Below are 14,999 nucleotides of genomic sequence, written 5' to 3'. Positions count from 1 at the left end.
GAATAAATAAATAAAAAAAAGAACAAATTTAATCACAGAACGCTCCTTGTTGTTATTGTGTGTGTGTGTGTGTGTGTGTGTGTGTGTGTGTGTGTGTGTCATTTGATGCCCTCGGTGTGGGATTAGAGACCAGCAGTCAACAGGGTACAGATGGGGGGGGGGATTATATGAGTCAGAGGTGGAGAGTTTTCATCTCGCTGTCACAGGATCTGTTGTCAAGGTGGATGAGATCATGTTCAGGCAGCTCGACCCTGCAGCCAACTCAGCACCGCGCCGCACTCTCAGGCATGACTAAACCACGTACAGCTGCGTAACTGGACACAGGAAGATGGATGTCGGGAGGGGTTTCCACTCCACTGGTGGGTACAAAGAGTTCTGCTGCTGCTGCTGCTGCCAGTAAATGACGAGCTTGATCACACTGTCTTCAGAAACTTGCTGTACTTTGGTCCAGAGCCCAGTCAGACAGAGGTCGGCACCGGGAAGCAGCCAGTCAGTCACGGTCCTGCAGTCTTTTAGATCAGGGGCATGATGTGAGACTCATACGGAGCTCTAATAATAAACTCTAAACTCTTCTGGCTTCATGTGTCATGTTTTTTTTTTGTTATGCCTTGATGACTTTTTATGTTTTTTGGCGGGTTGTGTGTGTGTCCGTCCATCTCATTCTCATGCGTGTGATGTCTCTGTAGGGCAGAGAGGGAATTTCTTCTTCTTGAAAAATTTGTCAGAAATATTCACTTGAGCTCAAGAATGAGAGTGATCCAGTTTCAGCGGCCAAAGGTGAAAGGTCAAAGATCACAGTGACAGTTTGGAGCCTTATTTTGGTTCAGTTTTACGTGTGCTCCGGCTTGGCACATTCTGATTTATTCTGATTTTGTTGTTGTTGGTTTTCAGCAGTTTTTTGATTGGTTGTTAGGTATTTGTTACTGGTATGTTGGTTTTTTAGGTGTATTAATTGTTTTTTTTCACTATTTACCTATAATTTCACTGTAGTAGTATGACAGATGTAAAGCAGTAGGGGGCGCTCCGTCTGTATTGATTATATGATTCTCAGGTGACACAAAAACATTCCTGTAGCAAAAATCTGACTTTAATCTAAATGTTGCTCATTATTGTGAAACAAGAACATGGCTTTTGCAGCTTGTGAGAGAAGGTCAGAAGTAAACGTGTGTTTGCTGCTTTTAAAGGGATAGTTCAACATTTTGGCAAATTGGCCCATTGCCATAATCCCTAGAGTTTTAGGAGGAAGTTTGTTATCTCATAGCGTGGTGAATGTGCAGGTCACAACTTGTCCACCAGAGCGTTTTGGAGTTGTTGGATTGTGTATTTGATGAGTTTGATGAGGGAAACCAAGAAATCCCATTAGCCTCCGTAGCGTAGCTCTGAGCAGCTCACGGCTCTGCTCCGCCGTTCTAAAAATAGCTTGCACCGACAATTAAAGGTAACAAACCTACTGCTATGACTATAGGGATTATGGAAATGGGCTATTTTGCCAAAATGTTGAACTATCCCTTTAAGGTTCAAAACCCAAAGGTTTGAAATCACTCCTCTGAAGTGGGGAGGGGTTAAATCCAATAAACCTGAAGCTGAGGTTGCAGTTTTTTGGGGCTCTTCAGAGTCTGGACTGTGTGAACCAGCAGCCATAAAACAACTTCTGATGACTGTATTGATCACAGTCAGGAGACCACTTCCAACAAACTGGAAAATCCTCCTCTAGTCGGATCAGTTTCCTGAGGAGATCAGAGCTGTTTCACCTTTTACTGCTAAAACTGTTTAAAATCGTTCAAATGCAACTTTGTTTACAGTATTTAAAATAGCTTGCTATGTTTTCCTCTCTAACTTCCTCCACGTCATGTGCACTGTTAGCTGATATGCTTTAAGTGCACATGATGCAGTACATGTAATCTGGCTCTATGTTTTTTTTTATCCCGGGATGCCGATGTGTTTACATTGATGAACGTAATGTCCTGCGGGTGGCAGCTGTCAAGTGGAGCATTTCTAACAGTCAGTGCTGTGCTTATGTGAGCAAACAGGGCGACGGCAACAGCAGCAGCAGCTGATCCAAATATGGCCACTGAGCCGGGGTGTTTACCGCCCGGCCGCCACAGCTACATCGAGGAGTGGAAAGAATCCAGCAGTGCCCCCCCACACACACATGCACACACACACACACACACTCTCTCTCTCTATCTATCTATCTCACACAAACAAAAGGCTGATAAACTCTCCATAGCAACAGGAGAGGCGACAGCACGGCGACACAAACACTATGTTCAATATCTGCAAAAGCGTGTGCAGTGATTCAAACTTATTTGTACACGAGGTGTGAGTCAGCTGTAACACCAGCTATTGTAGTAATGATGGGTGGATGGATGGATGATGTTGTTGACTTGATATAGCTCAACAAAAGAACGCACGTACTCTGCTGTACCAGGACAAACAACCTGGCTCAGCTCCGTCAAACCTCCCAGTGACCTGTGGCCTGATGCCCCCCTCACCACACACACACACACACGTACAGAGCATCACAGCATCACAACATCACAGCTGCCAAACATCTCCTCAGCCTGTGTGAGTGTGTGAAAGCGGCCTGTCAACACCATGGAGCTGCCAACATGGAGCGGCCATGTTGGTTGTTTGACGTCAGCAGAACTGTGATCAAGCCTGTGTGGTACCGTTGTCACTTTCCATGAGAACGGCCGAGTCTTGAGACCACGTTTTCAAGGTCTTGGTCTTGTCTTGGTATGGACTACATTTCGTTGAGCTGGACTGGATTTTTTCTCAAGTCCACAGCTGCAGTGACATCTTTTTTATTACTATTTTTTGATCGCAAATGTCTCTCTGTCACTCACTCAGTTTGGTTTATATTATGTAATTCAACAACTTTAAAGGGATAGTTCAACATTTTGGCAAATTGGCCCATTGCCATAATCCCTATAGTCATAGCAGTAGGTTTGTTACCTTTAATTGTCGGTGCAAGCTATTTTTAGAACGGCGCAGCAGAGCCGCAAGCTGCTCTGTTCTGTTATTATCTCATAGCATGGTGAATGTGCAGGTCACAACTTGTCCACCAGAGCATTTTGGAGTTGTTGGATTGTGTATTTGATGAGTTTGCGGGAAACCAAGAAATCCCATTAGCCTCCGTAGCGTAGCTCTGAGCAGCTGGCGGCTCTGCTCTGCCGTTCTAAAAATAAAAGGTAACAAACCTACTGCTATGACTATAGGGATTATGGCAATGGGTCAATTTGCCAAAATGTTGAACTATCCCTTTAATATAATTAAAATTGTTCTACAAAAGTATCTGCTTGTGTAACCATCTGCAAAACTTGGTTGCACCAGTGTCAAACGTGGGAGACGTTTAGAGACAGGTTGTGTGCAGTGTTCTTCTGTTAAATCCAAAATTTGTTTCAATTGAATATGGTATAGATTTAATATGAAATCATCTTTTCTTTTCAGCTGAGGAACAAAGCCACATGATTATTATGATCACAGTAATGGTCTTGCATTGGTTTGATCTCGGACTTGGACTTGGTCTCATCCCCCCTTGGTCTTGGTGTTGACACATTCTCAGGTTAAGTGGTCTTGACCACAACACTACCCTCTAGTGGTCAGTTTGGTAGAGACATCCACTTCCCTACTGGTGGATTAGTGCATGTACTACATGTAAGAAGTGTGTGCAGATAAAGATTAACCGAATTTGCTGCATGTGACATATTTACGTCCATGTCTGAACCATTTAAAAAATCATACTTCCTGGGTATAAATGTTCTTTCTCTCAAAACAAGAAGCCAGAAACAAACCAACCAAAAAACTAAATAAAACAAAGAAAATAAATGATTTTGAATTAATAAAGTCATTCTGTTTGATTACACAATGAGTGAGTGAGAAGCCATATAATTGTCGTTTTACATAACTGTTGTTGTTCCCAGATGGATCTTAGCTGCGGCTGTTGTCGTCTTGTGCTGTCGGCTGCCCAGGGAAACACAGATTCTGTGACTGTGAGCTTTGTTCGCTGATGTTTTCAAAGCTACGAGGCAGATGGAACGTAAAAATTCATACATTATGCAACGACAATTTTTTTTTTCTCCCAGATGTTGTTTAGTGCAGACAGATCTGTGCTGAGCTTCTGTCACACTCATATAAAGGGAATAGGACATTACATCACATTAAAACCAATTACTCACAAAGTTGGATGACAAACTCAAGTTTTGTTTGGGAATTCAGTTTTTTTTTTGGAGGAGGGGGCAGGCGGCTGTGGTTCAGTGAGTCCTTCATGTGTGAGAGAGGGTTGGTGGCGTCCTTGGGGAAGATACTGGACCCCACATGTCATTTCTCAGGTAAATAAGGGTTTCTGTCTTGCTTTTCTTTATTAGGAAATGTACTAAGTTTGTGTTTTGTTAGATAACAAGTGACATTTGATGACATCATGACTTGTGATGGGTATTTGGTAAATAAAATGCTTGAAAATAACAGATAATAATCAACAGGTGAGCTGATGATAAACTATAAATTGGCTGTTAAGCTCTATCTGTAATATAACGTGCAAAATAAAGTACTGCATGCTGAATTTCAAGGTGCATCATTTCTTCTACATCATGTCAGTCTCGGCTAGGAACGCTCACTGTGCTGTGTGTGTGTGTCTGTGTGTGTGTGTGTGTGTGTGTGTGTGTTGCAGGAGCTGGAGCTGGAGAGTGTGAGGTGTGAACAAACAACACTTGAGCAGCAGTAGCAGCAGCAGCAGGAAGCTCTGACTCAGGTCGTCTCCATATAGTTCTCCCTCCACGCAGCTCCATACTGCGCGACAGCTCCTGAATGTGTCACTTTTTCATTCACAGAGCTCTGAGGAGAACGCTCACATCATGTAAGTAGGTCAGTAAGAGAGAAAAAAAACATTCTTTACATAAAGCTGAATGACTCATTCATTCCTAATTCTTAAAGTGCTGCAAGATGCCGGCCGGGCTCTGTAATCGTGGAGAAAATGTCACTAAATGTAAACTAGTGTAAAATGTCTCTTGTTGTCCAGGGACAAACGTCCTCACTTGTGGTACAAATGATGAGCAGAAGGACTCAGGGAGATAGAGTGACCCCTTCTGGACCAGACCGAACAATGACACCAACACAGGTTAAAGATGTGACTGGATTTCCTGTATAAATGCATTTTCTTGCAATGATAGCACTGATTATTACAGTTATCTTTTAATCAAATGCTGGTACTGCAATCAGACTTGATTTTAATAGTATAAAAATACCTGTATACATACAAAAATATGCACTGCACATTCTTCTTTCTCTTCCTCTTTTTTAAATATTGATTGCCATATTTTTAAATGTACTACCAACCTCTTTGGTTTTAAATATCTTTCTTCTCTTCTTTCATTGTCTTGTATCTTTATTTATGTATGCAAATGACCAAAGGTACATAAGAATTTCACTGTAATTACTTATAATTATATGTGGCAATAAAGTCAACTTGAACTTGATCAGGGATTTAGGGCCCCATGAAAAGATAGCACATTATAATTTAATACTGATTCGTCCTAACTTTTCGCCCCCCACACAGCTCAGGCAGTGAGTGCTGATGCATGAGGTGTGTCCATAAAAACCAATATGGCATCCACTCACCTACTTGTGCAGGTATCATATCAGGATTATGTCATTTTTCAAAGTGTACATGAAGTTTTGCTTCCATTAATAGATCAAAAATGTTTTAAGAACTAAAATATCATTAAATGTAATGTGAGGGAACCACATTTTTTGGGGATAAATTTCTCTTTAAAAAAACAAACTTGTGTTACTGTAACTTTAATGTAGGATGGATGTACTATATATGGAGAAGGTATTTGCCTGTGTTTTCCACTAGGTGGCGCACTGATACCAGTATAGGCCTGAGGGATAACTGCTCCTGGTGCAGAACAGGAGCCTTCAAACAGGAGGCCTCACCCTGACTCCTCCAGATCAAAAGGAGGGGATGTGTTTACTCATGATAACAGTTCAAGGTCGGTGTGGATGGATTGAAGAATAAAACAACTTGTGTCAGAACTGTAACTACTTTTTATTATTATTATTATTCATATCCCTCTGTTTTTTTAAAAATCTGACAGCCCTCATTTTTCCTTTTATGGTAACAGAGGGCATCATTAAAGTCGGGCCAAAACATTATGGTTTCCCCTCCGAGTGTTTTACAACTTAAGAGGTGGCTTCGTCATCGCGGAAATATGTATCAGAAACAGTGGAGCAGTGGTCTTCAGAAATACCAGTAATGCTTTTCAACTTACACACACACACAGACAGACAGGGCCCAGTCTGACCAACACCTCTCAACTCCGCGGGGTGGGGCGGGGCTGAGGGGCGTGTGGGCGGGGCTTAGCGAGGCAGCGTGCAATCCCATTGGCGGACGGTCGGTGTGTGTGTGTGTGTGTGTGTGTGGAGTACACCGGGGGAGAAACTCCAGGAAAACGGAGGACGGAGCTGGCTGGCTGGCGCACGATGCAACGGGACCGAGGAAGCAAACTTTGTATGGACATGAGGATTTTTTGGGGATAATTCACTTTTTTCTAACAGAAAACCAGGATTTCTAAGCGGGAAAAACTGCGTTCAGGAGCTTCAACTTCCACTGTTTTTCTTTCTTTTCTTTTCTTTTTTTTTAATGACCGTTTTTCGACTTTAATTAAACATGAGTGAAATTACAGTTTGACTTTTTTCAACCGGACGGATGGAAATGCGCACAGCTGTCCACTGAGGGAGAGGAGGTGCTCGGTGAAGCCCGCCAATGGTCACCTACTGTCGGCACTTCAAAGCGACCTTTTGAATCGACACTTTTCTCTTCTTTTTCCCCCTTTTTTGTATTATTTCCAACGTAACGTTAAAGCTACGACCGGTGGGGGAGGAAACATGGCAGAACACGAGAGCCTGGAGTTTGGAAAAGCAGACTTTGTTCTGCTGGACACCGTGTCTATGGAGGAATTCATGGGCAACCTTAAACTCAGGTAAGCGGTCGTTCACCTTTGTAAATCCACAGGGGGGGAATTAATAAGGCCCGGTGCTCAGGAGGGAGCTGTGTCTGTGTGTGTGTGTGTGTTCACCGGCTCTGAGGTCACATTTACCTAATGTATGACTTCATTTTTTTTTAGCCAGTGGTTGGTTGTCATTCAACAGGTGCTACGGTGTTGTAGCTATTGTGTCCCTCAGGTTAACACTGGTAGTAGCCTACTCAGACTGCTATTTTGTTTTGTTTTGTTTTGTATTTTTTAATATTTGATGCGGATGTTGTCACTACACCTGTGTGTTTCAATCAGCTTCAGCTCCCACGTGTGTTTAAAGTGCAACAATAACCCGTCTGTATTCAACGCTGCTGTCACAATGAGCCACACTGTTGTGTTGATGGAGCACATTCCTACCGGTGCCTCCTTTCGATCCAACCGGTCGGTGTTACCCGGTGAAACCCGGTGAAATATGCAGAGACACCACCCCAATTCCTAACCATACACACACACAGACTTGCAGACCGGTTCCTGTCAGCTGTGTTGTCAGTGGCCTGGTGTCAAGCAATGATGTCAAGCATGCTTTGTGAATGAAGAGGAGAGAGAGTGTGTGTCTGTGTGTGTGTGGAGGGGGTTGGCGTTATGTTTCAAATTTGGGGCTGTGGCTTGGAATCAGTTTCCTCCTCCTCCTCCTCCTCTCTTCACCTCTGCCATCTGGGATGAAAGTGCAAACTGATCCCTGATGATGGGACTTTTAGGACTTTCTTATTCTTTTTTTTTTTTAGCCAGCAGGACTCAGTGGTTGTTGGAGACACTTTTGTCCAGGTGTCAGGAGAGACTCTAGGTGCAGTGTAATCATTTACCTGCATGCCATTATTATGATGATAAGAGTGGAGAGCAGTGATGTTGTAACCATGACAGCAAGTTTGAGGGAAAATGGTCTGAAAACATCCTTTCACATCTAAATTTAAGGACGTATAGAAAAAGAAACCAGATTTGTCTGCCTTAACCATATAATACATGTTATCTAGAAGTAGAAATAGCAAATAGCACCTGTCACCAGTCTTAGATCTATTAATGTTGGCAGATTCAAAACAACAGGAGGAGCTTAGCAGCTTTGATTTGTGTAAACTGAATGCCATTCATGGCTTAATACTGAAAATGGCTTCAAGAAACCCTCAAATATCCTAGTCTTCTGTGTTTTTTACAAGTTGGAAGTTACTGATGCTTGATTGAAGATAAAATAAAATTGATCTTCTGAGAGTTTACATCTCTACAAGAAACAGTCTGTAGAGGAATGAAGCATAGAAAAACGTTATAATAAAGTTAGAGAAGTAGTTATTTGATATTAAAAGCTTTTTACATTACAACCCTTACAGGAAGCTGTGCAGATATGAAGAGAAGTGAAGGGTCCAGTTGTGTTGGCGGGATGACAGTTTGAAACCCTGATTGATGTGCACTGGTTTTCTTTGTTTTTAGATTATTTGCGTTGGATCTGGTTTGTAGTAATTTAATGTGCAGGCTGCTGCTGGACCTACTGTGGTTGTAAACTTTCATCATAATCATGTCACTGTTTTTTTATTTATTTTAAACATGATTTCTCAGCACGGCGCTCCTGCAGCAGTAGTGGTTGATAAATTCAAGTTTTCAAGCCAGTTCCTGTGCTGTATTTTAAACACTCTGCCAGTAATGACTTGTAGAATAAATATTTGGGGGATTTTAAGGATGCAGATTGGTGGAGAGGCTTCTCCTTGCCGGGGCTGCGTGGTTTCCCTTCTATGGCCAAACGTGGAGAACTACTAGAGATTATTTAGAGTTCTTAAAAGGAGAGTCCTCCTCAACATTGAAATGACTGATTCCTTTCTCTAAATGAAGACAGTTTGTGTTTATATCCCCTTGTTAAATCAAGTGGAAGGGCGATTTTAAGAGCTGCTTGAAACAAATCCCTGCGACGCTAATCAGCTGATCCTCTGCCTCCTCCGCCACAGAGTCACTTTCATGAACTTTTCGTGCTTTAAAGTGTAAAGTCAGGTATTGGACTGGCTGTATAGACATTTTAAAGAGTTCAATATAATATAAATAGCTTTATTTGTCATGTTCTTGTAGCTGTGAATAGAAACTGATTGAAAACGTGTATTATAATTAGGGGATGTCACTTAAACAGGTGGAAAATGAACCTAATGATGATGTTGTTTTGTTTCTCAAGTCAAAAATGAACAAGATATCCTTCATGTTCTTTGCTCAGCTAAACAGGCTTTACTCCAGTTTTCTACTGTTACTATGGAAATTAGTTGGTTTGCATTGTCTCGCTCATGCATGAGTTTCACAGTGATCAGCAGCAGCAGGCAAATCTAACACTGGACTCTGTTTACTTAAACAAATATAAAACACACATTGTTGTTCAGTGTCATGATGATAGCAAAAGCTGACACACCCAAGAATTTCCTGAAAATATCAGATAAACAAATATGTAAACACGGTCGGACGTGTTCAGACACTGCTGCGTGAACATTTTTGATATGTGATACCATGGCAACAGAGGATACAAGTTTGATACCCAGCCCTCCGTGACTTGGTTTGGCGGTGGACACGTGTTCAATCATTTCATTTCCATCATAAGATCTGCTTCTAACAAGGCATTTGATTGTCTCACCTTCCTCTATTCACTGTTTTCTGAGGTTTTATAGACCGATTAATCGATTTTATTTGAAATATAATGAAATTAAGTTGTAGATTCAGCTCTAAATCGTGTAATAGTGAAGCTGAAACGTCTGGGGTATAGTCCAGAGAGCCAGGTGCACAGACATACATGTCTCAGAGAGAACAAGGCAGTTGTAGTTAACAGTGTTTTTACAGCCATTCCTTTTCAATTAAATAAACTGTGGTGTGAACAGTAGCCGTGGCAGCGCGGCCGGAGGACCTGAACGCACCCAGACAGCACCGGGGCCTCGTTCCCCAACGTTCCCGTGTCCCATTTTCTGTCTGTTTGTTTTCCCTCCAGCTAGACATCTCGGTCCGGAGATGGCGTGTGCAGATTGTTATTTGTAAAGGGTGTGGCCAGCTAGGACTCAGGAGTGCTTCCTTTTTTTTGTTTTTGCTCCTTTTCCCCTTGGTCTGAGGCTGCATGATGCAGAAGGGCACGAGGCATCTAGTTGTCCCGGTGTATTAGCACATCTGCACACCTCTCCTCGGTGTGTAGTTGTGTACGAGACCTGAGCCTCTCTGGGATTATTTAAAAGGCTCCCTGTGTGTGTGTGTGCACCAAAGCTCAGCCCTAGAGCCACTTAATTAATTCATTTGAAAGTCTTTACAAGTTCCCTCTGCTCTTTGAGAGAAACGCACATTGTTCACTCTTCCAGAACTTGTGAAAATCCCCAAATATTTTTCATTTGAAGCCGAGCGTTGGTGCCGGGCCAACCTTCATTTAGTCGATTCCCTCAGTGCCCGAGTTTGGCTCCACAACCCACTGAATTACAAGGGATTTCTGTCTGAACGCCTGCTGTGGTGGCGAGCAGGTAATCAGGGCACCCAGCCACTCTGTTGTGTGGAAAAAGATCGCTCCTTCCTTCCTCCTTCCCGTCGGTGTGGCCACATGCAGTTGTTTCGAGTCGACGTTCACTTTGTTTGACTTGAGGTTGAACTGTGTGTCCTGTTCCAGAGAAGCCTCCCAGTCTCTAAATAGCAGAGTCCAAGCAGATGCCCATGCAGTCTCTCTCCCCTCTCTCTCTGTGGAGAAGAGATGTCTGGCAGGATAAACGCTCGAGCCAAATTCCTGCAGGGTCTTGGGAATTTTTTTTGGGCTGAATTGACCACTCAGCAGATAAGACTAAGGCTCAATGCAGTGAGAAACTGCGCGGCAGCAGCCCACTGGACCAACATGTGTTTATGTATGAGAAAATCGCCTGATATGTGATTAAAAAAATGACTCATGACGGGAAAATACAGCGGATTACAGCTGGGAAGGGAATTATAGCTCCAGAATAGATTCTTTTTAAAGACTGATTCCACTATAAATTGTTGTTTAATTGATGCCACAGAGGAGGTTAACCTGTCTAAATAAGGGATCTCTTCATACTGTGGCTTTAAACTATCGTACATAACGTATCCCTCCAGCCTGGCACAGTTTTCCTGCTGCTCGATGTCTTTATAAGGCAGCATTGTTTTGTCTGTCCCTAGGAATCCAGGGGGAAAAAGAAAACATTCCTGCAGAACTGCCGTGTGTTTCCCAAATAATTACAGAAGGATTTAAAAAATTCCTCCTCCCAATGGGCGTCTTATATTCCACATCACTAAACTAACAAGCCACCACCACCACCGCACCATGTAAACCGACTGACTCTGCAGAATGAATGAAAAATGGGTCAAGAAGAGCAACATGACGATGACAAGGTCGGCGTTGTTTGTTTGTCCGTGTGTTTTAATTTCCCTGGAACTCATGACGTGTGAGGGGTCGGACTCGGATCTGATGGTTAAACACAGTCATCTCCTAAACATGTGCACGGTTTGAGCCTCCTAGGCTGCAGTGCACGACACAGACTGTGGCAAACACCACTATCTGCCTCCAAACAACCAGAGGCCCGAGCATTCCTCGTGTTTACACAGCGGTTTTCTGGATAATCATTTTCAGGATTTATAAATTCTAGAGAATGTGACGTCTTTGTTGCTGTGCAGAGTTTCCGAAAAAGCTCCCGTGTGTTTGTTTGACTGTATGAACCACCGCTCCGAGCGTTTTGACCTTTGAACCCCATCGTCGAGGAAAGTTTAAAAGAAACTTTGAACAGGAAGTCTCCAATAATATGAGGCAGGAGAGCAGAGCAGGAAAGCTGGCATTTCCCCCCTCTGCCTTTGCTGCTCACATTTCATTGTTTCCTGGAGCAGCTCTTCCAAACCTCACAGGGGAAGAGACATACACATATATGTTTATATACATATATGTTTGAGATTCAAGGGCTCATAACTCACAGTCCCAACTTTAAAGGGATAGTTCAACATTTTCACAAATTGGCCCGTTGCCATAATCCCTATAGTTTTAGCAGTAGGTTCATTACCTTTAGTTGTCGGTGCAAGCTATTTTTAGAACGGTGGAGCAGAGCTACGAGCTGAGTAGCTATGAGTTTGATGAGGGGAAACCAAGAAATCCCATTAGCTTCCATAGCGTAGCTCTGAGCAGCTCGTGACTCTGCTCTGCTGTTCTAAAAATAGCTTGCACCGACAATTAAAGGTAACAAACCTACTGCTAAAACTGTAGGGATTATGGCAATGGGCCAATTTGCCAAAATGTTGAACTATCCCTTTAAAAGTTAACTCAGTGACTCTATCTCTGCTGTATCTACCATTTAATGACTTGCCAAATGCCTTTTTTAAAAAAGGAACAATGGCTCTCATGTTGCAAGCGCTCTGGCTGCAGGTAGACGAGACGTGGTGAGGTGCAGAGAGGCACGGCTTCCATGTTTCACTGTATAGAGTAAACAAAGGGATCAAAGTTACACATGTGGCTCAGGTAGAGTAAAGAAACCCAAGTTCAGGGGGTCGGGTCATACGCTCCAGTAAACAAGTCTTTTTTCTTCAGTAAAAGGTTCAGGAAGCAACCCCAGTCTGATCCTCCTTATTTGCTTTTGTCGTGCCATTGTTCATCCCTAAGCAATAAAACCAAAGTCCATGTGCAGAACACACAGTCCTCGCCGACACGTCCCATAGCCTGCAGCGCAGATAAAAACGGCCGATAGTGCGCAGCAGATGTCTCTAAGAATATTTAATCCCAACCCGCTTATTAAAGTTTTTTTTTTTCCTCTAAGCGGTGGTCAGTGACTGGAAGGGAAATATTTATAGATGAATGCTGAGATAGACTGTTAAGCTTCCTGCTCATTTGTCCGGTAGCTCTCTCGCCCTCGGCGGGAGCAGAAGACAAAGTGCAAAATCAATTAGGACGAGTTTAAAGGTGCAGGATGTTGCTGAGCGCGGTGTGGTGCAGCTTTTGATGTTTTACATTAGTTCAAAAGCTTCATGAAAGCTGCTCATGCTGCTGCTGCTTCGCTGCCTCGGCCTCACACTCCCAGGAGGTTTTTCTTTTTTTAAACTTTTTTTTTTTTTTACTTTGCTAATCATGAAGGGAAAAAAGAAAAAAAGTCAAGAGTCTCCCACGAAACTGAACTGCCGGATTCATAGAAAGGCTCTTGGAGAGGAGCCTGGTGGGCCCTGCTCCTGCTCCCTCTCCCTCGGCGATGCAACAGTGAGAAGTCCAGTCTCGCCACAAGAATTTCCATACAACCGTCTGTAATCTGAAACACATTACCATCCCTTACATAAACAGGGGCTGTGCTCTGCTCGCGGAGCTTTATTCCCCCTCCTAAAAATAAGCTCACCAGCTCTCAGAGACGTCTCATTTGTGGACGGCCTGAGTTGGCAGGCGGGGTCGGGATCAGGCCGTTTTAGCTCGCAGCGACTTCCAGCACCAGATCTTTCTTGCCAGATTTTCAATTGGACGCTGCCTCTCACCATTTTCTCTTACTTGATCATCAATATCTCTCTCTATGTTATGTAATATGCTTGTCCGGTATATGTATATAATAAATTGGCGTAACAGCGCCAGAAGAACAACCACCAAACTGAGCCTGTGGTGAGATTGTAACTCTGCTGCTTTTAGATTATTATTGAAGCAAAGTTCTTGTGCAGCTGCTTTTCCCAGGATGACAGTGTTGCAGGATTTAAAAGGCTCTAATATTGCATGTGTGAAAAAAAGTTACATCACACCTCCAGTGATGTGACTTGAGTCAGTTTTGGTTGTGTATGAAGACGACAAGTTTGAAAATGGGAAGAAAATCCAGTTGTGTGGAAAAAAGATAAGATATCTCATCAGTTTCTATCAGGTTTTACAGATGTTTTAGACTTAGCCCTTTGGATTATGATAAAACAAGTTCCTCTATCAGTGATTAAAAGTCAAGTGCTGTGTGGTTAGTGGTGTCTAACATGTTCATATTGGTACCCAGGTCCAGGTCTGAGGTCAGATCAGGTCAGTTAAACGACCTTGATGACCCCGTCCCAGCAGTCAGGACGTTATGAGCTTCTCTCTCTCTGTCTCTCTCTCTCTATTCAACTTTTAAATTCAAACTCTGGATATCTAATCTTGTCTATCTGTATTTTATAGTTCAGGGATTTAAAATGATAATAATTTTCGCTCGGGCTCAGGAGGGGATCTGATGTTGAAAGGCGTGAAGACATTTAAACTGCCGAGCTCATGATTTAAGAAGCAGCCACATCCTCTGTCTGCAACATTACCCCCAGACACAACTTCCCAGAAGCCTTGTCCTCCGACACACACACACAGACACACACACACATGCACGCACACACGAGACGAGATGCATTCATGCGGCGCTCTTATCTCCCTTTTGAACCTGGGTCACTGAAGTAATGAGTAGTTCTGAGTGTTTTTCAGGAACGAGCTTGTGTGGCGCTGTGTTTGGAAATCCCTAATGATGCGTGTTGTGACTCAGATGGCGGATGATGCACATGTGTGTTTTTTGCGCGTGTTTGTGTGTGTATGTGTGTGTCTCCTAGGCCGCTGTGATGTCATCCCCTGCTTCCTACAGTGTTGTATTGTTGTCTTGTCCACCTGTTGGAGCTCTGCCCCCCTCACCCCCCTCCCACCCCCCGAGCCTCAGTGGGGGTGGAGCTGCTTACTCACTTTCACAGCCAGCGTCTCGCATCACTTCACAACGCACACACACTCACACACACACACACACAGTCACACACTGACGCCAGGCTGGATTATTTACTGCCTCTATTCACTGCACAGTTTTTCTCTTTAACAAGCTTTAGCCTGGTGAAAAGTCACTTCGTTCACTGACTCAGTTACAGTTTTGAGGGACGTTTACATGGGTTTTTCCATTTACTTCTGCTTTTAATAGGAAAACATTATATAAATACACATATGACAGACTGAGGGGTTGTTCTTTAAAGGGATAGTTAAACATTTTGGCAAATTGGCCCATTGCCATAATCCTTATAGTCTTAGCAGTA

At 43.1% G+C, this 14,999-nt stretch overlaps 1 protein-coding gene across 1 annotated transcript in view; it reads left to right on the top strand.

The window, feature by feature from the left end:
• Positions 1–6,412: 6,412 nt before the first annotated feature.
• The window catches only part of myo1d (myosin 1D), a 110,798-nt gene continuing 102,211 nt past the window's right edge, over positions 6,413–14,999 (top strand). The window contains exon 1 of the mRNA XM_085761561.1: positions 6,413–6,983. Coding sequence (XP_085617687.1) covers positions 6,889–6,983 — 95 coding nt within the window. The 5' untranslated portion in view covers positions 6,413–6,888. The remainder of the gene's footprint in view (positions 6,984–14,999) is intronic.

This window comes from Trachurus japonicus, chromosome 19, assembly GCF_045865225.1.
Source record: "Trachurus japonicus isolate A0001 chromosome 19, Traja_1.0".
NCBI lineage: Eukaryota > Metazoa > Chordata > Actinopteri > Carangiformes > Carangidae > Trachurus > Trachurus japonicus.
Note: the sequence above shows the minus strand (reverse complement) of the source record. Positions and strands in the feature narration are given on the sequence as shown.